The sequence below is a fragment of the Podarcis gaigeae genome (assembly GCF_964106915.1).
Source record: "Podarcis gaigeae genome assembly, chromosome: 12".
Lineage (NCBI taxonomy): Eukaryota > Metazoa > Chordata > Lepidosauria > Squamata > Lacertidae > Podarcis > Podarcis gaigeae.
In genome coordinates, this window is record NC_139688.1 from 50,827,235 (window position 1) to 50,850,330 (window position 23,096).

At 41.4% G+C, this 23,096-nt stretch overlaps 1 protein-coding gene across 50 annotated transcripts in view; it reads right to left on the bottom strand.

The window, feature by feature from the left end:
* CLASP2 (cytoplasmic linker associated protein 2) overlaps positions 1-23,096 on the bottom strand; it is a 122,599-nt gene that overhangs the window by 64,751 nt on the left and 34,752 nt on the right. For all 50 annotated transcript variants that reach the window (XM_083705516.1, XM_083705505.1, XM_083705512.1 and 47 more), the window contains 2 exons: positions 5,094-5,240; positions 78-157 (listed from right to left, as the gene is read on the bottom strand). In XM_083705516.1, the coding sequence (XP_083561642.1) occupies positions 78-157; positions 5,094-5,240 (227 nt within the window). The remainder of the gene's footprint in view (positions 1-77; positions 158-5,093; positions 5,241-23,096) is intronic.

Sequence of the window (23,096 nt, forward strand, 5' to 3'; positions counted from 1 at the left end):
TGAAAAGCAAATTTGCAAAAAAATTGAAGTGCTTCCAAACTGAAATCTTATCATGAACAAAACACACTTCACCTTACCTGCACAGTAGGAACATCTGTAAATGCCTTTATAAAATCATCTTCATCAACAGCACCAGCTCCTCCTTCCTTGGTGGTGCCTGTAAGTGATAAGACTGCAATTATATATATTTGCATAAATGTTTGCTTGTATGTCTGCTTGTTATATTCAATAAAGCTTTGGTCTAATAAAAACAAAAACATGTATTTTACCTGGGATTTTAAGCTACTGTTAAGAAACAGTAAGACTGATTAAATTACTGTTTTTATTACGTAAGATACAATTTAAAATGCTTGAACTACCACAGGGTACTGCTGAATATTTACAAGAATGCCAGCCTTCCCTGCCAGGGCAACAAATTCTGTACCAAGAAAACCTGAATTCTGTCACCCATATAATTATGTAGATTTGCATAGTTTCCATAATTTATTCTGCTTCTCAGCAGTGGGCAAAAATGATGACAACAACTGTGGCTCTCCCATGCTCAAAGGTCAAAAGAAAGAAAAAAAGCACAAAGTCTAGTATCTCCAACCCTATCACACAAGGGATAAAAGCTGGAATCACTGGTAAGACAGACTGGAAGACAAAGATAAAGAAAAGTAGGGTGAGAATATAAAGAGCCAAAGGATTATTGTGCTTCTTAATGTGGTCCATCAATTAATACCAATGAAGTGAATTAGGCGGCAGTGATTAGGATGAAACTAAAGGAGGAGGAAGAATGCCTCCAGCCCAAGAAAGTGGCACTCTATATAAGCAGGGAAGTTAAGAAAGGTCAAAATTAGAAATTTAGTTGCATGGATGAAAAAAAGATTTATGTCAGATACTGAGAATTTACAAGATTGAGTGTGCCCCAAATATGTTTTCCATTTTCAGCATTTCGAAGCATTACACACAGCTGCCTTTACCAATTGCAACAAGTGGCTCAAAGAGGCCTATCACCAATGAACGATGAAACAGTGCTGTGTTTGCATGAACATATATTGGCTCAGCAAGCTGCTATGGACATGGGCTCCACATTCATTCCTTGGTTCACATGTGTGAGCATGGAACCAGGAAGTCTTCCATTAACAAAATTCCCCATTTCATCTGAATTGGGAAACTATGGTTAACAATTCAGAATATAAACCAACTTCTAACCATGGCTTAATATTTATGGCAGTGTTTTTAAACTCTGTTCCAGTGGTTCTTGAGAACTTTATTAGCAACTCCCCAGTAAGGTAATGTGTAATAGTGGCCAGACCTACCCAAATCATAGTTTGTCCACTCCTACTAGTATTGTAGTGTGGAATCACAAGAGAGCACTCTGTGACAGTACACATGACCAGTGTGTTCATGTGACACAAAGCTCACGTGAGACAATGGTAAGGCCTGACATTAGCTAAATGATCTTCATGAATCAAGTGTGTATTCCTCAAAAGTGTACAGGGTTCCATGTGAAATGTTCCAGAAGTTCTTGGAGAACAAGTTAATTTAGGCAGTTCCTTGAAGGCAGAAAGTCTGATAGCAAACAGATACTGCAGCAGTCTGCAGAAATAAATAAGCAACATTTGGAGGAATCCATATTATCATTATTGTTGTTATTAAAAGGAATGAAAACTGATACTTGCACTGGGCTAAAAGTATTGTAAATTAATGCGTTAACACAGGCCTTAAAATGCAAAGCCTGCAATATAAAAGATTAGACAACTAAAATGTGTTAGTTTCAAGCTTAGGAAAGTAAATGCTTTAACTAATTCTGTATATTAAAATGCCACTTGACATATCTTTAGGCAACTCATTAAACTTATTAGACAACATGTTTGTGAACTACTAGGTGAAATATAACTTTGCATGTAAATAAAAATAGCAATGTTCTTTCCACACTTGAGTGCATACACCTTTGCTAGAGGGCGACTTTTAGCAAATGTTTAAATTAGAAGAACGTAAGAGATATGTGATCTGGCTCACACTACATGCTAAGCCAAATTGATGCTAAATTCCTATGCCCACATTTATGTTTTAACTCATCAGATTAGAAATGGCTACCACCTGAGTTTACATAGGTGAGATGGCTCATATGTCAAATTAAAAAAAATAGTCCGTGTCAGTGTGAACCAGCAGCTCAAATACTCTCATAGCACTCCAATCCTGCTGCAAAATTAGTCAGAGCCTGGCTTGCCATGTCCTCCAAACCCAGGTTCAAGTTTTATTTCCTCCAAATAAACCACAAGTCATAGCAAGTTTGTCATGGTCATTTGTTAGGAACAAGTCAACCTAGGGTTGGAAGACACAACAAGACACGTTCTAGGGAATACCGCAGGAACATCTGCTATGGTTTAATGTGACATGAGAAATGAAGCCATGGGCGGCGTCATATAACTAGAGTAGCTGTCAATGGAGTCATGCTCAATAAGCTCCATCGCAACAGAGAATGTAAAATGTGTGTCTCACCAATGAGAACATATGCCATATCAGTTATTTTGAATACATGTTTTTGTTGTATTCGAGGTCTCTGGATTCACCAACTTTTGAGAGAAGATTACCATACTTTTCCGTGTATAAGACAAGGTTTTTCCCCCTCTAAAATAAGGTTAAAAATCGGGGGCGTCTTTTACACGGATAGTGCATATGTGGGACGGGGAATTGGTTGCAGCTGCAAACATGAGCTTGTCAGCAGCAATTGGGTGGGTGATTAGCGGCTGCTGCAAGGGCTGCTTAGGATTGGCTGTTGGTGCGACAATTGGGTGGCTGCGTCAAGGGCTGCTGCGGATTGGCTGTGCCTGCGGCAATTGTGTGTGCAATTGGTGGCTGCTGGCGGGGAGCTTGTTTTCTTCTGCGATGCGTGCGATTGGCAGCATCAGGTGAGTGATCTTGGGGGCATTCAAAAAAAAAAAAGGGTCAACAACTCTGGTCCATCTCCCCCCATTTTCTCAATTTGGGGTTCCCAAAAGTAGGGGGCGTCTTATACACACAAAAATACAGTATACACCTGACATATACAGATTAAAAATTAGTTTTTAGACACAATTTTTGTCATGCCTTTTATTAAGACTTTCTGGGGTCTCTTGGTTTTTGAAAGTTTTTCAGAAGTCAAATGTCTGACACGGCTTCCGCTTGAGTGCAAGAAGTTCTTGCAGCCAATTGGAAGCTGCACCTCGGTTGTCGAACATTTTGGAAGCCGAACGGGCTTCCAGAACGGATCGCGTTCGACAACTGAGGTGTGAATGTATATAGTCATTGAGGAGAAGGGAAATTGAGGAGAAGGGAAATTGAGCTTTCCACCAATGGCAAAATGTTTCAACAAACTAATGAACATTCACATCCAATTTTGATTATTACCACTTTGAGCTAACACCAGTGTGTTGCTCATGTACCAGTGCATTTTGGCTTACCTATTTTGGCTTAACAACCCAAGTTACACGTGTATGTTTTAAAGTTATTGTTTTCTTTGCCAGGGTTATGCATTATCAGAAAAATGAGTTTACTCTACTACACAAAGTAGAGGTGAATTGTTTTACATCACACGTACAAAAACCAGGGAAGTATTGAATGAAGGTTCTATGGGTTTGGTTTTTGCTGAAACGTCTAGTATCTATAAAGCCAAATCTTAGAAAAGAAAAGAAATGAGGTACAAAATTTCAGAGGAAATTATAATAAAGAATAATTCAGACAAAACCTAGAGGAAAATGCTAAGAATTTACCAAAAAGTAAACTCAGATGCTTTGTATACAAAGAAAAATTTTGGATTTGCATTTCACCCAGCATCCAGTGCACACCTGTTGTGCTATACAGAATCATACATGGCAATGTAACCTTTTTTTTACAACTGTTATGTTTAACTGCCTGCCAGGGGTTGCAGCATTCATGTCCTACATCAGCGGTTCCCCAAGGGTGTGGTGTGCCACACTGGTGTGGGAGGAACGGATGGCAAGCGTGGTGAGAAGAATCAAGGACAATCAAAGAAACTGTTAAACATTTCAGTTTAGGTTAATGTAGTATAGCATAGTATCAATTATAATTTATTTATTTGCAGAATAGGGATAGATATATTTTCAAAATGAGAGCAAGAGCATCAAGTGATATGGAGTACAATCCTAATTGTGTTTTCCAATAAATTTCTTATCAATAAAAAACTCGGCCTGGCATGAGCAAATTCTTATTTTGAAAGTGTGGTCCAGATAAGTTTCAGAACCAAAGCCCCAGCTGATCTTAAGGAGCTACCCGGTTCACACAGAAAACATGAGTAACAATCCTTCCAGCTTTCATAATGCAACTTCTGCAACAATTTAAAACCACACAATAAAAGTCAAAATGGAAAATATAACATTAACTAAACCTTTCAGACAGACAACTGCATCTTAAATATAAATTCAGTGCATCAGTAGCCTGTATTAAATTTTGCCATTGTAATTTTGATTATACTTAAATGATCACAGTAAGAGAAATGTTATTTGCTTTAGAAAGTCCTGTTTCCAGCCATTTCAAAAGAAAATAAATGTCTTCCAACTTAAAATTCCTAGGGACATGCATGTAAATACATAAAACAGATTTGTCTATGAACCAAATCTGCCACACTTACACAGGAATTAATATCACAGCACTGTGGTGTGGTCTACATTCCCCCCCCCTCAAACAAATGGCTTGAGTCCACTTAAGATATTATTTACCTGTTTTTAAGTTTTTATATAACAGCAGGGATGTTTCAGTATCAAGCATTAGATTCATCACTATGCAATGTAAATAAATATAAAATGTAAATTCAACTATCCACAAGAGTGTGAACAGCTAATGATACAATACAAAACAAGCATTTAAAAACTGGATATTAACTGGACTATCATCTACATCCACACACATGCACTAATTCATGTATGCACACACTTTGCCAAGGTTCTTCACACTTTCTAGGTCTGCAAAAAATACTGCAGTTATGAATTAAACATTACCCTTCAAAGTTCCTCAATATGAATTATCGCTGAGACTGGGTCAGCAAAGAGAAGAAAGGCAGAAAAGGGGGAATGGGGAAGAACACTCAAGGGTCAATAGTTTGGTTTTACCTCCAACCTTAGGCCCACCAGCAGAACCTGGCTTTCTTGAAGTATTTGAGGGAGTTGCAGGTTTTTTGGCTGCAGGAACCTTGAAGGCTGAGGCAGCAGAAGATGGCCTATTTCCATCCACTGACTCTTCATCATCAAAGCTTTTATCTGGAAAGGAGGTTTGAAAACAAAATCTTGTGTTATAATCCTTTTAAAAAAGAAAGAAGTGCCTTTTAAGCAGCATTCACTCAGAAGTTGCCAAAAATCAGATAAAATCAATACTAATTATTACGCCCTTTGTCTTCAAAGCTGTAGACAAGTAATAAAAAGGAAAAGGGGAAAAGTCATTTCATTTCATATAATGGCTTTGCAAATGATGGGGGGGGGGGACATTTTTAAAATCCTAGTATTTCAACAAGAAAAAATATTTTACAAGGCAAGTATTGTCCAATTCTAATTTATTGCTAAAACCGAACTTTCGCAATTAAATTCATTCCCAGCATTTTAACAGAGAACAAAACCTCTGCTTTTCTACTACTCATGCTTGCCGTCTCTACTACACATCCTCCTCCCACAGTGTCTACTAACACTCCCTGCTTCATTTCTTCCACCCTGATTTCAGCACTTACAATCACAGATCCGTTTGCAGATCAGTCGCCTCATTCCTCTGACAGCTCTCAATGCCCCTTGCACTAAGATACTCTCACTTGCTCACATGGCCACATGGATGGAAAATCTCAGTGCTAATCAAAATATTCTGTGAAAAACTGTCAGAAAACACCATAGATCCACCACGGAGATTTGTGCCGGCATCCTTCTCTCTCTTCCCTGCACTAGGTACTGAAACAACCAATCGGCTGCAAGGTGACATCATCTCCTGGTAGCCACTGCCAGATGAAAAGGTGAAAATTCTTCACACATATAAATTCATTCCCATGCGCAAACATTTGCAGCCACCGTTCTATAAGCTATTAAAAGAAATTTTAGAGGCATAATACTCTCTGAGACCTTAGGCTTAACCCCACCCTGCAAATTTCAAGGGTGTTGTCTTTTGCCTAGTAAAGTTTCCCTCCCATCTCCACAATTTTTGCTTTCATGATAGCATATTCCATTTAGCATCTCAGACTAAAAACCCAGCATTGCACAAATCAAATGAGACAATTTTACAGCCAGGTAAAAGAAAGCTGCATTTCTCTAGGACCCTGAAAACGTAAGGGAAACCCAACCTGTAGTTTCCCTCACAAACAAGATGGGCGAGGCTGACACACAGCTGCGTAAGGGAGATGCACACCAATGTCACAGACTTCCTTTCCCGGAACCTTTTTATTATTATTATTATTATTATTATTATTATTATTATTATTATTATTATTATCCTGTCACAGGTCCCTCTAATTTCTGAAATTATTTGTTTATCCCCAGTGTGCTTCTATTTCGGAAAAAATAAGACAACCTATTTGTGAAAGGCTGCATTTCTATGACATTAAAATCAATTTCGGCCCAAACTGTGATCACCTAGATTGGGAAAACATGTATTAAATATCACAGGTGAAAACGTGGGTTTAGAAATACTGGCTTAGCCCCATGAGCAATTTATACAGGACCACTGACCTGATTTGCTTGCTCTACCTAGCTATGTTTCTTAATTTAAGGTTTACAAAATGCTGCACATTTTAAAAAAACAAAATGCATTTCCTTCCATTACAGTGGTATCCAACTCTGAAGATTCTGCATGCAGGGATATGTTACTATCAGAATGCAAGAGGAAGACATGAAACACATTATTCCAAGAGTTTCCATGGAAACCGCACTCTGCCTTTGCACATGAACTGGAAGACAACATTTCAGTTCTCACTACAAGAGACGCCTTTAACCCTTACGGCATGAGAATTCAGACACACTGCTGACTGTTTTAAGCATGGTGAAACCTCTACAAGTGCAGCATGAGAAATAATGCACCAAGGATAAAACTGAACCGTAAACAATCTCATTTTTTAGAGCTGGGTATCTTCTCAACACACAGTTACAAAAGTACGCAGCAGAAGACAGTAGCTTTTACACAAAGCTTATGTGAGATATTAAGATTTCCTCGAAACACAACAGGCAGCTACCTAGCCAGTTAATCTTAACCATCTATGAATCTTAACCATCACCAGAAAACTTCTGATCTGGATTTAGATTCTCTCTTCTATAGTTTAAGTTTCATGAACGGATGGTTTTTTTTCTTGGGAAATTTTAAAATTTGTTACCAAAAATAATACATGATTTTTTCTTGCAGGACATTATACAATAACCAGCAAAACACATGCTCAGGTGCTTAACACGAACACAGCTCTGTAGCCATCTGAAATGTAGTCTGGGTTTCCTGCAAAGGACCAGGTTATTAACTGGACTGCCTTCTCCTGTAATAGGCTGCCCAAACACCAAGACCATAATCTAGGCTCTGCTTCAGGAGTCCCAACTTCAGAGATGAAGAGCTGCCTGACATCTACACTAATGTTATTTAGGCACAAGGCACATGCGTTTTTAAAAAATAAATATCCAGGTTTTTCAAGCTCATGTTGAAGTTTTATTTTATGGAGTTTCTTTGCAGGTGCTGCTGTTGAAATTAATGGTTCTTATATTTTTAGTGGTGTTGCATGATAGCTACCTTGGCAGCTCTCGGATGGTGGGGGTGCAGGGCATAAACGGAATAAGTAATTAAATGAGTAAATAAGATGAGCAAATTAGCCCTCAAAAGTTATTAGTCTGCATGGGAACTAACAGGAGGGACAGCAACAGCCCACTGCATTCCTATGCTGGGTTCACAGGAGGCAGTCCCCCTCTTCCAGCAACCTACTTCAAATCACAGAATTGTAGAGTTGGAAGGGACCCTCTGTAGGGTCATCTAGCCCACCCCCTAGAATGCAAAATAAATAAATAGATGCAGGAATATCAACTGAAGCTTCCAGGACAAATGGCCATCCAACCTCTGCTTAAAGACCTCCATGGAAGGAGAGTCAAAAACCTCCTGAGGGAGTCTGTTCCACAGTCGAACAGCTCTTACTATCAGAAAGTTCTTCCAGCTCCTTCAACTGTTCCAGACCCTTGATCATCTAGGCTGACGACCTCTGCACACATTCCAGACATCGTTCTTAAATTATGGTGCCCAGAACTGCACACAGTGTTCCAGGTGTGGTCTGACCAAGGCAGAATACTTCCCTTTATCTGGACACTATGCTTCTGTTGATGCAGCCTGGAATAGCATTAGCTTTTTTTGCTGCTGAATCACACTGTTTACTCATGTTAAGCTTGTGCTCTACTAAGACCCTGAGATCCTTTTCACATGTACTTCTGGTGTGCCCTATCTTATATTTAAGGAGCTGGTTATTCCTGCCTGAGCGTAGAACCTGGTACTGTTAAACATGTGTCCCTGAGCACACACACACCCATACATAGAAGCCTACAAATGTCACCATCACAAGTGTCCTTTTCAAGATCCTGAACCTTGAGACCCTCTGCAGCACTGAGACATTGCTTCTTCCATTGCAAACCGAAGAAAATAAGCAACAGAACACAATTTCCAGAGTTTGTGATTATTACAGACTTACAGTCACGCAGAGCAGGTATTTCGGTAAGCCACACCAACAGTTAACAGAAGGGAAACCATTACTATTGCTGTATGAAAGGAGAGCAAAGGGTAATAGGGATCTGGCAGGCGGTGAGAGAGGCCGAAATGCAATGAGGCAAACTCCAATTGCAAATGAGGAGGGGTTCAGTCACACAAGGGAAAGACAGACAATTAGGAGACAATAGAAAGAGAAAAAGTTCTACGTTTACTCTTGGGCAGTCATCATGGCCCGAGAATATGATCTTGGGGCCATTCTACAGTAATTATTTGTGGATAACCAGCTCTTCCACAAAACCAGGTTGCATATAGAATATAATACAATATGGAACTGAAAGTAGGTACAGTCATACCTCGGCTTGAAGTAGCTTCAGGATAAGTATTTTCAGGTTGCGCGCTGCAGTGACCCGGAAGTAACGGAGCACGTTATTTCCGTGTTTTGCGGCTCGCGCATGCGCACACGGTCAAAATGACGTCATGCGCATGCGCGGAAGTGGCAAATCGCGACCCGCACAGACGCGGGTTGTGTTCGCTTCTGGATGTGAACGGGGCTCCGGAAGTTCGCATCCAGAGGTACCACTGTACAGTGAACCCTCAGGTTGCGGACGGGATCCGTGACAGAGGCACGTCTGCAACCCGCAGAGTTCGCATCCTGAAATGCCGTATCTGCGCAGGCACAATTTGGCACTTCTGCGCATGTAGCGAAACCCGAAAGTAACCCATTCCGGTACTTCCGGGTTTCCCGCGGTCCACAACCCAAAAACACGTAACCTGAAGCGGCCGTAACATGAGGTATGACTGCATATAACTTGTTAGATTCCCTTGAGCCCTGCAGTGTATGGTTCTCAAGAGATGCATTTTGAGTTCTACAGGAATTGTCCCAACTGGTGAAAAAAAACCCTGAAGTATCTTAACAATGGGAAGCATGTATGAGTTTCTGACACAAACCAAGGAAAATAATGAACACTGAGGAGATAGAAAAGAGAAGCCGTGTAAGGGTAGATCTCTCCTGGTGAAGCTTCACCAAGACTGGAGTTGCTAGGCAGACACAATCAGCCTTAAAGGGAGGGATGAACAGTGCAAAAAAAGGGTGTGTGAGATCTGGATTATTCGAGCTTTCGCGCCACATCACATTTAGGAATCTGCTCGCAAGTCTCCTTGCTATTGGTGCCAAGTGAAAAAGGTGGCGGTGGATGTCATGTGTAGAACTGAGGGATTATCAATAATGTAATAATAATAATAATGTAAATATTGGGTGTGCTGGCAAAAGCCCTTGCTTGGCACAGGCACACACAGAGTGAAGTCTTAGAAGCAAAAGCACTACCTAAACAAGCAGCAGTATTAAATTCATTCCAGATCTGTATTTCGTTCCAGATCTGTTACCTATCAGCATTGGGGATTCAGACATTTTGGCTTGGCAAGGTAGCCAGTGAGTCCTGTAATCCAGCCCCTTTCACAAGTCCTTTTTCATGCACGAAAATGCTATGAACTTCCAACAATGAACATACATAAGTGCAGATCAGCAATCCAGGAATCTTCAAGACATCACCCAAAGCACTGAATTTGTGGATAGCGAAGCCTTGCATCCAACAGATGTGTCCAAATTCTTCAGGGGTGGAGTGAGGGTAGAACAGTGAAAGGGGTGATGGAAAATAGAGAGATTAAATTGTTTCACTATGTTCTGTCTTGCTTATAAAATGGTTGATTTTTTTCTTTAAAAAAGACTGTTGAATTACAAAGAATACAAGGATTGAAAATACAATTTGGTAATTATAGGGGAATGAAATCTGAAGACAAAAGAGGTAGCATGGGGAGGAAATATAACAAAATAGGGGAAATGGAATCTAATTCAAGGAGTATAGTTTCCTTCTGACTGACAAAGAGGTTAGGAGGAGAAGTTGACATAATATACAAGGGAAGAGTTGGAGTAAGAGAGAGATAAAGAGCTGAAACACTAAGAGAAAGGAACTAGACTACTGTGGAAATTAGAGTGCATACCTGGACCTCTCCAGAAGAAAAGCCAGAAGAGAAGTCTGCAAATATAACTAGAAGCTGAATTCTGACATAACTTTAAAAATATGTATTGGCTTGCTTAGGGTTTAACTGAATATACTCTGGGTTTATTTAGGCTGCTCTTATGGGTCAATGTTCAAGCTACTTAAAAGTGCCTTTTCCAAAACAGTAAAAGTTTTGTGTGGAACAACAGTTAAGTAAACTGAGCTTATTGGGACTTTAATGTTTCCGAAGCCTTATTAAACTAAGTTAGAAGTTAAAGGACTCTTTAGTAGGAGGCAGCAGGGGCAGGGAAATATAAACTTGGTGGTAGCGGTGAAGAAACTACACATCAAAATATCCTTTCTTTTTCAGCACCCCATGAGCAGTGTCAAGACAGGGTCTTCCCTAACTTTTAAGTGCCCTATACTCATGGAAAAGAATTCTGCGCAAGCTATGGGGCCAGAATACACAGGCAACAATTTATATAAACTTGCTTCCCTCCTTTCACTCAAATTCACAATAAAACCTAAAGAACAGCAGGGCTGTGTTTTCAGACAGTACACGTTTATCTAGGAATTTTATTCCAAGGCTCTCTGAAAAGACATTATTTACTTGATGGTAAAACCTTTTATTGATTGAAGCAATACATATGCCAAAAGAGATTTGGCAAACTACTGACATAAACAATAGCTGATTAATCACTACAATAATTCACGGCAAAGTAAACAGATGAGGAATTAAAAAGAACACACTACTGTATAACAAACTGAAATAAATTAACTGGATGTGTGATTGTCCCTCAACCCAACAGATTAGCAGAAATTACTAGCTATGCAATACTTCTGCTTATTAGCAACCAAATACGGAATACCAAAAACATGAGCTGGCTTTTGCACTGGACATAATGCACTTGAGAACATTTGGCTGAATAAAATCAAAATGTTGTAATACAATGGTGCCCCGCAAGACGAACGCCTCGCAAGACGGAAAACCCACTAGACGAAAGGGTTTTCCGTTTTGGAGGCGCTTCGCAAAACGAATTTCCCTATGGGCTTGCTTCGCAAGACGAAATGTCTTGCGAGTTTTTCCGAATTTTTTCCCTCCCCCCTTTTTCTAAGCTGCCAAGCCGCTTATCAGCTGATCCGCTAAAAGGCGCTAAAAGCCGTTAATAGCGCTAAGCCGTCAATGACGAAAAAACCGCTAGACGAAGAGAATCGCGGAACGGATTCTTTTCGTCTTGCGAGGCACCACTGTAATTACAACCGGCTTTTGCTTGTTATATTGATTCATTTCAGAGATCAGGAAAGACATTACCTTCCCCAAACATTCGTTGCTTTCTAGGATTTTGTGTATGGCTGCCATACTTTAATCTTCTGCCATGTCAAAAAGGGACAACACGGATCAAATTTTCAGGGTGGATTCTAGAGCAGCCAGGCTAACAATAGATATTTTAGACTAGACAGGACAGGTTCCTTGGTGGATCGATAAATAGGACAGGAATATGATCATAAGTTACTGCTTTAGTTTCCTTTCTCCACACTCTCATTGCTAGGCAACTATAAGCAGCTAGACAGGATGGGGTGGGGGAAAGAAAATGATATAATGGAAAAGGGTAAACGAGCAGGCAGTGGCTATCCAAGGCGGAGCCAGAAATAACTGCAAAGTGGAAAGACTGCTTTCATTGGATCCAATGCCAAAGAAGCAATCAATTCTCACCACTAATCAGTAACTTGTTAGGGACCTACACAGAAACCACTTTTACAGGCACATGTCAATGAATTCTGAGAAGTGGAGGTTGGCTGACTTGTGCCCCTCCAGAGATTGCTGAATTCAAACCAGTGTTGGAAACTCAGATATAAAAGCTATTTGCCAAATGGCCCCTTAAGCCTAGGTTGCAGGCGCCGCAAAAGGATGTCTAAGCACCTAAAAGAAAGAAAGACTGAAAATGAAGGAACTCCAGCTAAAATCCTACGCTTATTTTTCATCAATAAGTTTTTTATGTTTGATTTTTTTATGTTTTTCTGTGTGCTTTTTCTATGTGTTTTTCTTTCCCTGATGTTGGGAAAGTTTGAGGGTACAAGGAGAAGGGGACGACAGAGGACGAGATGGTTGGACAGTGTTCTCGAAGCTACAAACATGAGTCTGACCAATCTGCGAGAGGCAGTGGACGACAGGAGTGCTTGGCGGGCTCTGGTTCATGGGGTCACGAAGAGTCGGACACGACTAAATGACTAAACAACAACAACGTGTGCTGAAAGCTACCCAGAGCAGCTGGGGCAACAAAATAATAATAATAATAATAATAATAATAATAATAATAATAATAATGATGATGTCATCTAGTCCTCATCTAAAGACTGCAAATAACAAAGCCATGCTTCCCCTGCCTGCCCCGCTAATATTCTTATGTGGATTTTTTCTCCAGACTTCAGAGAGCGGCTGGAAATGGGGTGGCAGAAAAAGATCCTCCTTTCCCTCCACTCTGCAGACAAATTCCCTAACAGCCTCATCTAGCACCAAGGAGAGCAGTTATGTGTGGAAAATAGCACCAGTAGGTATGTTAGCACCTGTGTAAGTAGTACAGTGGTGCCTCGCAAGACGAAAAGAATCCGTTCCGTGATTCTCTTCATATAGTGGTTTTTTCGTCTTGCGAAGCAAGCCCATTGACAGCTTAGCGGATTAGCGCTATTAGCGGTCTAGCGGCTTTTAGCGATCAGCTGAGAAGCGGCTTATCAGCAGATCAGCTGATAAGCGGCTTAGGAAAAGGGCGAAAAAAGCGAAAAAAACCCTGTGGGAACTCGCAAGATTTTTTCGTCTTGCGAAGCAACCCCATAGAGAAATTCGTTTAGCGAAGCGCCTCCAAAACGGAAAACCCTTTCGTCTAGCGGGTTTTCCGTCTTGCAAGGCGTTCGTCTTGCGGGGCACCACTGTACAAACATGAAAACTTAAAAACCCATTATGGATAAGCAATGGAACTTTTGGGAATCAGGTGGTGGGGCAATGGGGAAGAAGACTGGGAAGGAATGCGCCCAGGAGAGTTGTTCTTGATCTTGGGCACTGACTCCCAGTGTTTCATCTCAATATTCAGTAGCTGTCTGTCCATGAGGCAGAACTGGAATTGACCCAGCAAGCAGTTAACCAGATGAATCACTCTGACACCTATTCTATGGGCACAACCCAGGGACACTTGATGCACCACCCTTCCTGAAGCTAGAAAGGGAGGCCACTTGGCAGTGTACTGAGTTCCACTGAAGTTCCAGTGATGAAGGGTGGCACATCCACATAACAAAAACAAAATAAATTTCTGGCAGGACAAATAATTATTGAAATAACTGTGAGATATAAGCTATCAAACTGCAGGCAATTCCTGGGCATTTCTCAACTGAGATGAATATGGCACAAAAAGCAGTAAGGTAAAAAAGGAAAAGGACCCCTGGACAATTAAGTCCAGTCAAAGGCTACTATGGGGTGTGACGCTCATCTCGCTTCAGGCCAAGGGAGCCGGCATTTGTCCATAGACAGTTTTCCGGGTCATGTGGCCAGCATGACTAAACTGCTACTGGTGCAACGGAACAACATGATGGAAGCCAGAGCGCATGGAAACACTGTTTACCTTCCTGCCGCAGCAGTACCTATTTATCTACTTGCATAGCCGTGCTTTCAAACTGCTAGGTTGGCAGAAGCTGGAACAGAGCAACGGGTGCTCACCCCATTGCACGGATTCAAACTGCCAACCTTCCGATCACCAAGTCCAAGAGGCTCAGTGGTTTAGATCACAGCGCCACCCGTTCCCCAAAAGCAGTACTGGCTGGGCATGAAGGATCGTGACTTGGTACAGGGATGTTAGCAGTACTTTGACCTCCCCACCCAAAGCACTGCTGACCAGCCACTATCACCTTAGATAAAAGTTATCAATTATATATTATATCAGACATCCATCAACAGCTCGGCCTAACCCATCAATACACAGCAAGTGTAGAGAGTCTAGAGCAGTGTTTCCCAACCTTGTGCCTCCAGCTGTTTTTGAACTACAACTCCCATCATCCCTGACTAGCAAGACCAGTGGCAAGGGATGATGGGAATTGTAGTCCAAAAACAGCTGGAGGCACAAGGTTGGGAAACACTGGTCTAGAGGACAAGGTTCTCCCCGAAACACACACAGTTTTCTGGTCACCATTGGTCATACAGTCAAATAGTAAACTGCTTAAAGGATTAATTAGAGCAAGAAAGAGAGGTGTGTTGTTTTAAAAGATTAATGCCTCCTGGAACCCTGCAGAGTCCAGTTCCCAAGCACCTCTCTGAGCAGTATGCTAGATCACTTGAAGGCTCCCTCTTCTTCACATGAAATGCAGTAGACTCAACATCATCCTCAATGTATGGGACCTGTGTCTCTGTAATGATCACTTCTTCATTACTTTCTTCCTTCAAACCCTGTATTGCTGCAGTAACAGCAAATGAGTAGTAGGAAGAGCTGTGTTATGCAGCATGTGAGAAGGGCAGGAGGGTAGAAGCTAGAGAGGGTACAAGCTATTCCTCACGTATGTGGGGATACATGCGCATAAGTGAAATTGTGTAAGGGGGAACACCCTCTAAATGCCCTCTCTGCCACTCTCTCTTCAATTCAAACATACCCACAACTAGAACTGAAGCTCTGAGGCCAGCAGGAGGCTGGAGGATGTGAGGGAAATCAGCAGCTTCTGCTGTTGCACTACCCTGAACATCAGCTGTTCAGCAGGAAGGCTGAGCAGCGTAAACAAAGCCCCACTGCACCTCTGGTCTCTTTGGGGCTTCCCCTACTCTCACTGATGAGCTCTGGACTCCCCAGCTCTATCCCACCATTTCCAGAGCTGAATTGAATTATTCAGTTATTTCCCAGTGCTACGTGTATACTGTGTCACGCACAAGTCCATCATGTAGGGGGACACCCGTATCAAGGCAGCTTTTGCTGAAGCATGTGTGCAAGTGAATGGGTGATTGGTTGGTCAGGTCCCCAAAGCAGTAATAGAATATTAACACAAGAAAATACAATAAAAGTATACTGCAAAAGTACAATAAAAAGGATAAATATGGAACAATAAAACACCAGTCACCAAATGCCCCCCTAATTCTACTTGATATACATTTGTGAGCTGAATTCATGCTCACACGGCAGATACAGCTCCCCAACATTCCACTTCTCACTTAAGAGACAGGTGAATGCACACGCACACCCCTTAGCCCATGGGTAGGCAAACTAAGGCCCGGAGGCCGGATCTGGCCCAACTGCGTTCTAAATTGGGCCCCCGGAAAGTCCGGGAATCAGCGTGTTTTTACATGAGTAGAATGTGCCCTTTTATTTAAAATGCATTTCTACGTTATTTTGGGGGCCTGACTGGTGTTTTTACATGAGTAGAATGTGTGTTTTTATTTAAAATGCATTTCTGGGTTATTTGTGGGGCATAGAGGAAGAAGAAGTGTTTGGATTTGATATCCCACTTTATCACTATCTGAAGGAGTCTCAAAGTGGCTAACATTCTCCTTTCCCTTCCTTCCTCACAACAAAGCTGATACCCAGCTCTACCTCTCTTTTAAATCAGAACCAGTGAAGGCGGTGAAGGTCCTGTGTGAGTGTCTGGAAGCGGTTGGAGGATGGATGGCGGCTAACAGATTGAGGTTGAATCCTGACAAGACAGAAGTACTGTTTTTGGGGGACAGGAGGCGGGCAGGTGTGGAGGATTCCCTGGTCCTGAATGGGGTAACTGTGCCCCTGAAGGACCAGGTGCGCAGCCTGGGAGTCATTTTGGACTCACAGCTGTCCATGGAGGCACAGGTCAAATCTGTATCCAGGGCAGCTGTGTACCAGCTCCATCTGGTACGTAGGCTGAGACCCTATCTGCCTGCAGACTGTCTCGCCAGAGTGGTACATGCTCTGGTTATCTCCCGCTTGGACTACTGCAATGCGCTCTATGTGGGGCTACCTTTGAAGGTGACCCGGAAACTACAACTAATCCAGAATGCGGCAGCTAGACTGGTGACTGGAAGCGGCCGCCGAGACCATATAACACCGGTCTTGAAAGACCTACATTGGCTCCCAGTACGTTTCCGAGCACAATTCAAAGTGTTGGTGCTGACCTTTAAAGCCCTAAACGGCCTCGGTCCAGTATATCTGAAGGAGCGTCTCCTCCCCCATCGTTCTGCCCGGACACTGAGGTCCAGCTCCGAGGGCCTTCTGGCGGTTCCCTCACTGCGAGAGGCCAAGTTACAGGGAACCAGGCAGAGGGCCTTCTCAGTAGTGGCGCCCGCCCTGTGGAATGCCCTCCCATCAGATGTCAAAGCGATAAACATCTACCTGACATTCAGAAGACATCTGAAGGCAGCCCTGTTCAGGGAAGTTTTTAATATGTGACATTTCAGTGTATCTTTTATCTTTGTTGGAAGCCGCCCAGAGTGGCTGGGGAAACCCAACCAGATGGGCGGGGTACAAATAATAAATTATTATTATTATTATTATTATTATTATTATTATTATTATTAACACTCTGTGAGGTGAGTGGGGCTGAGAGACTTCAGAGAATTGTGACTGGCCCAAGGTCACCCAGCAGCTGCAGGTGGAGGAGCGGAGATGCGAACCCGGTTCCCCAGATTATGAGTCTACTGCTCTTAACCACTACGCCACACTGGCTCTCATAGGAATTCATTCATTTTTTTCTTCAAAATATAGTCTGCCCCCCCCCACTGTCCACTGAGGGACAGTGGACCAGCCCCCTGCTGAAAAAGTTTGCTGACCCCTTCCTTAGCCGAATCTTTCACCTAAGAGCAAACCTATCCTGAGCATGGGGGAATGCTCATACCCTCATCACACCCAAAGCAGCAAACCCCAATTACTCTGGTTACACTCCTTTGCAGTAGGGAGGGGAAAGGGAGAAAGGAGGAAAGGTCAGGCAAGGTCTGCACCCACTTCCAAGTCATTATCTTCTCCTGGAGTGTCTAAGGCAATAATGTGGAGTACATCAAAATAGTATTTCAGCAATACACCAAACTGTACCCATCACTGGATCACAATAGTGAGGTGCATAATAAGATACGTAAATGATGTTCCCCATCTCTTGCTCTCTTCAACAGCCCCCACCACACCCCCTTTTCACACAGTGCATAGACACCTCCTTGCAAGCCTCTAAGGAAAACTGCAACTGTAGGGGAAGACAATGATCGGGAATTTTCCTTCTATAAAAGGTAAAGGTAAAGGGAACCCCTGACCATTAGGTCCAGTCGTGGCCGACTCTGGGGTTGCGGCGCTCATCTCGCTTTATTGGCCGTCTATACGCTTCCTTAAATTCACCTCCCTTTGTGTTAAAGACATTGCAAAAATGGTTACAACAATACGTATTTAAAAGGAACTGAAGTACTTCTTTTATTATTGTGTTCATATCCCACTTTTCCTCCAGGGAGCTCAAGGTAGCAAATAATGGTTCATTCTGCCCCTATTTTTATCCTTACAATAACGCCCAGGAGACAGGTTAGGCTGAGAAACAGTGACTGGCCTAAAGTCACAGAGTGAATTGTGTGGCTAAGTGGGGGTTTGAACCCTGGTGTTTCAGGTGCTAGTCTAACATTCTAACTACTATATCACATTGGCACCATGTACATTTAAATACAGCTTTTTTAAAAAAGCAGACACTAAAAGATAACAAAGCAGCATTAAAATGTGTGAACCAGAGATTTAAACAACTTAATTTGCACCGAAATGCTTTTCTTATTAGTATTGCACATTTTTTTTAAAAAAAAAATCATATTAAATACGAATTATATTAAGTACTCTTGGAAACAGCTTACAAAATATGGGTAGAATGTATTTACTGATTAACCCTTTTGCACATAGTTCTTATAGGCCATGCAAATAATGAAACGTAATCTTTGTTATTAGCTGCTTAGAAGGCTATGGGGTAAGCTATACACTTCCAGTCAACAGATTGCTATTAAGTGTTTCACTTTAGAATAATTTCGTCTTCCCTACAGCAAGTGCTGCCATTTTGTAAAGGAACTTGCTTTATATTATCTCACACCCATCATTGTTACTGTTGCATGTACAGTAAAGTGCTTTAAAAGCTTCCCGCCGTAAGACCTGATCATTAACAGTCCTGACAAAAAGAAACAATTATGATTTAGTGTTAAAGGACACTCCTGAATCTTCTTGAATAAACTTCCTGGGATACTATCCTGAGCGATATCGAGGAAGGAAGCTTACACAGCGATAATAAATTATCTTACACAAAGCTGAGACAACTACTTGTGAAAACAGGCTAACTACAAAAAGCTTGGTAGTTCTTATACGTCAAGAACTTGCACTTTGCAAAAAGTGCACACGTGCACGCAATGAAATGTCAATAAAAAGCTACAACTATTTTGCCACTATTAAAAGGTAAATTGTAAGATACACCCTCAGTCCTGGAGAACCTTTATTGCAAGAATGAACCCCAAAGCTTGCAGTTCTGATGCAGACCACGCACTGAGAGCCACTTACGTAATGCACGCCTTTTCTTTAATGGGAGGAAGCGAACAGAGACTACTGCATCCTTAGCAAGTGTGTTAGCTTTGCATCAGTTTGGATAATCTGAGAAACCAGATGCAAAGTGCAGGTATTTTCATGTCTGCAACCATCTTTTAATTCTAGGCGCTAAAGTAATTCAATAGTCAGTCACTCCTCTATAAAAACTTTAATATTAGGCTGTTCTTTACAGCTGTGTTCACACCAAATACTTTGTGTTAAAATATGGAGAGGCATATTACCCACACCACAAGCAAGCTATTATAAGATCTCTTCAGTCACATTAACTTTCATACCTCAGGTAGAACACATAAAAGGGCACTTTGAAGTAAGAGGATATAAGCGTTAAGAGTCTATTTGATTTGAGAAGAGGCATTGTGGGGGATAGCACATTCTTGGGGGATAGTGACAATCTTCCTACAAGGAGTCATCTGCATCTGACTGTTCCAAATCATCTGCATTCCCTCCACTTGTATGCAGACTGAGCATTCCACACCTCCATAGGTGTGTTCAGTATGTTCTCCAGTCAAATCCAGGATAAAGGGCTAATAAAAAAAGGAAAAACAGATCTTGTTTATCCTTGCTGGCTGATTTTTATATATATATATTTGCACACAGATCTAGTTAAGGGTTTGAGACTACCCCATTACATCTCAGAAATGAGAAACATAGCTCAAGAGGAAAATGTTTCCTCCATCCAAGGAAACATATACATTCCCTTCCTTTTGCCACTTTCTTGCATTCGCAATTTAGCAGCTACTTGAACTATGGGGAACAGAGGTGCCAGAGAAGCTGTCCAGCAATTACTCTACTTTTCTTGCTTCTCTAAGAGACTGGAACAGGCCTCAGGGCTTTGTGGTCTTCCTCTCTAAAGAGATAAATGCATGAACTGGGAGACCACTTTATCCAAACATGAAATTCCTCTAATCCTGGACAATGAAACAGACTTTCCTTTAAGTTTCAGCATCTAGGAATAAAGGAGGTTGCACATTCAAATAAATTTGATCTCCCAATTTCAACAAGCACAGAGAGAAGCAAATACCTGAACAGTCTCTGAACCACACATTTATTTAGGCATCTCTAATTTGGTTTGGTAGTAATCTCACATGGAAAAGTCCCACAGCAAATACTTTTGGGGCAAACTCTTGCCTATAGGTATCTTCAGTTCACAGAGGTCAACATTTTGCAGTCACCTTGGTGCAACAGAAAATTTGCAAAACATTTAAATCGACTGCCTTTAGTTTGTTAGCAGCTGAGAAAACAAGTTTGCATTTCATATATGTAAAACCATTTTGGAACTTGGCAGAGATGGTTGATCACTGTCATGCCACTGCTTAACAGGTTTCTTAATAAAGATATCAGAAGCATTATATAGTTTATTGCTTCAGCAGTTCTGTCTTGGAGATTTATCCACTTGGCTGACATCATTTTGCTAAATCCTTCCTTGAAATGTAGATTTCCAAGGAGATTATGCATGCTCAGGAAGGTGCTGGTTCTAGCAAATTCATAACAGTTGTTCTTCCAATAGGCGAGGCTCAATTGAAATAACAACAAAGGGAATTTTAAAAAGTTATGAATTTGCTAGAATCAGCAGCTCCCTGAGCATGCATAATGGCCTTCACTGCACCAAAAAAGTGGACACTTTAGAAACACATATTTATCAGCAATATGAATATTTAAGGCGTGTTCATGGCTGAGGTCTCCTGCGCCAATACATTGGTACCTTGGGTTAAGAACTTACTTCATTCTGGAGGTCCGTTGTTAACCTGAAACTGTTCTTAACCTGAGGTACCACTTTAGCTAAAGGGGCCTCCCGCTGCCACCGTGCCGCCGCCGCGAGATTTCTGTTCTCATCCTGAAGCAAAGTTCTTAAGCGAGGTACTATTTCTGGGTTAGCAGTGTCTGTAACCTGAAGTGTCTGTAACCTGAGGTACCACTGTACTGATAGGCATGAACTGCTCTTAAGTGACACATCAAAATGTTGGTTTCAGTTCAAGGAACTTGGTTGTGTCTTCCTACCTCTGGCTACTGGCTCTTCAAGCAGACTGATCCATCATGCAAGAATTTTCCCAATCTTAATCCACAATTTAATTTTCAGAAATGTTTGTGAATAATTGTTTTTACTTTTAACATAATAGGTCTTATAACCAACTGAAGGCATTTCATTCTCTCTGTCGCAGTCAGTAAGAATTGTATGGACAACACCTAGCAAATAAGACTCGGCAAATGACCCAAAGCAACCACATAATATATTGTACTTTTATGTTGTAAACAGCCCTGAGATCTACTGGTATAGGGCGGTAAACAAATTTAATAAATAAATAATTAAAATAAATTATAAACGCAAAAACTAGGGGTTAGATTCAACTAGCCTAGTGCACTAGAACTCCTGCTAGCACAACAGGGCTTTCCCCTTCCTCCTTTCCATGCTCCAGAACAGTGCATGGTGGGGTAGAGAGGAAATATTGTTTTGCCCACCAAGCAGAAATTGCTTCCACTGGGGCAGAATGATCAAATCAGTGCGATGTTGAATTTCACCTTTGCCTTTATCAGCATTTTTTATAACATAACCACTGAGTATTAAAGAGTTGGTCTCAGTAAAGGGTTGGTCTCAGTCCAATTTAAAAAATGGGCAAGGATGCACATCACCCCCCCCCCCACCACAATAGCTGAAACTTAACTGGCCGTCTTTACAGGCTTTCCAAAAACTGGATTTCAGTAAGCAGGAATTGGTATTTCAGAACACACAGAAACTTTTTTAAAATATAAAGTCTACCACAAGTAGACATTTTTTTAAAAAAAAAATCTAGTTAATAGAGATTAATTAAGTAAACACTCTTAAGTTTACCTATGTCATGTAACATTATACTTAACTGATGCGTTCTGGACTCCAACTAAGTAAGTCACACAAGGCCAGTCATGACTAACAAGTCTCATTGATTTCAATGGGGCTAAAGGATGACTAACTAGCCTGCAAAGTGTCTTGATATCCCAGCCTGTATCAATTATTTTGTATTACTTCATCTTTTTTCTTGCGATGTATTTTTCAACTGGCTCTTTAAAAAATGGGGCTTGATTTTAAAGGGTTCACTATAACCAAAGCTACTTAGTATGGGAATTTACTTTTCATCTTATTAAACTCTGCTTTTCAAAGCATGAGGCAATCTGGCACCATCCTCTAACCTTGTATATCAAAACCAGCCTCTCACCTGGTATATGTTAAGTCAGACTCTTTTTGCGCAGCAGTGAATGGTACGTCTCTCACTTTTGGGTTTAGATATATTTTTGGAAATATTTTTTTAAAGTTGTGACTATTTCACATAAATGGATCTCCACATAAAGTAGGATGTTAAGTGACCATGTGGAGCCTTTACTACCAGAAAACTATGCAGACAAATGAAGTCTCAAGGAACATTAATTCTGGTTAAAATTTAAGAGTTTATAACAGACCCTCCAACCCTGGGGGGGAAATAGGCATTTACAATGGACATTATACCCAACTAAAGGATTACCAATTACAAGGGGGAACCACAAGAACAGGGAACTAAGGGGTGGAAATAGACCTGACTCTAGCAAAGAGGAGTATCCTAAGTGGAATTCCCACTGGTGGAGGGGAAGACAAATTTTGAGGATTCCCCCCCCCCTACTACAAGCCCCAGGGGTACTTTGTGCAGTGCTTGAGGGTTGGGGGATACTCCTAAACAGCATGGGTGTGGGGCCTGAAGGAGGCACAATCCACAGGCAAGATCCCTGCACTGGATCAAAAACCTGCTGCATATTCAAGGAACATTTATGTCAGTGGAAGTCAGAAGATGAAGTTTGCATCAAACCCTAGGTCTCTAGTTTTGTTGGCTTTTTTTTAAGGTGGGGGGAATCTGGCCTCCTCCCAAGTAAAATT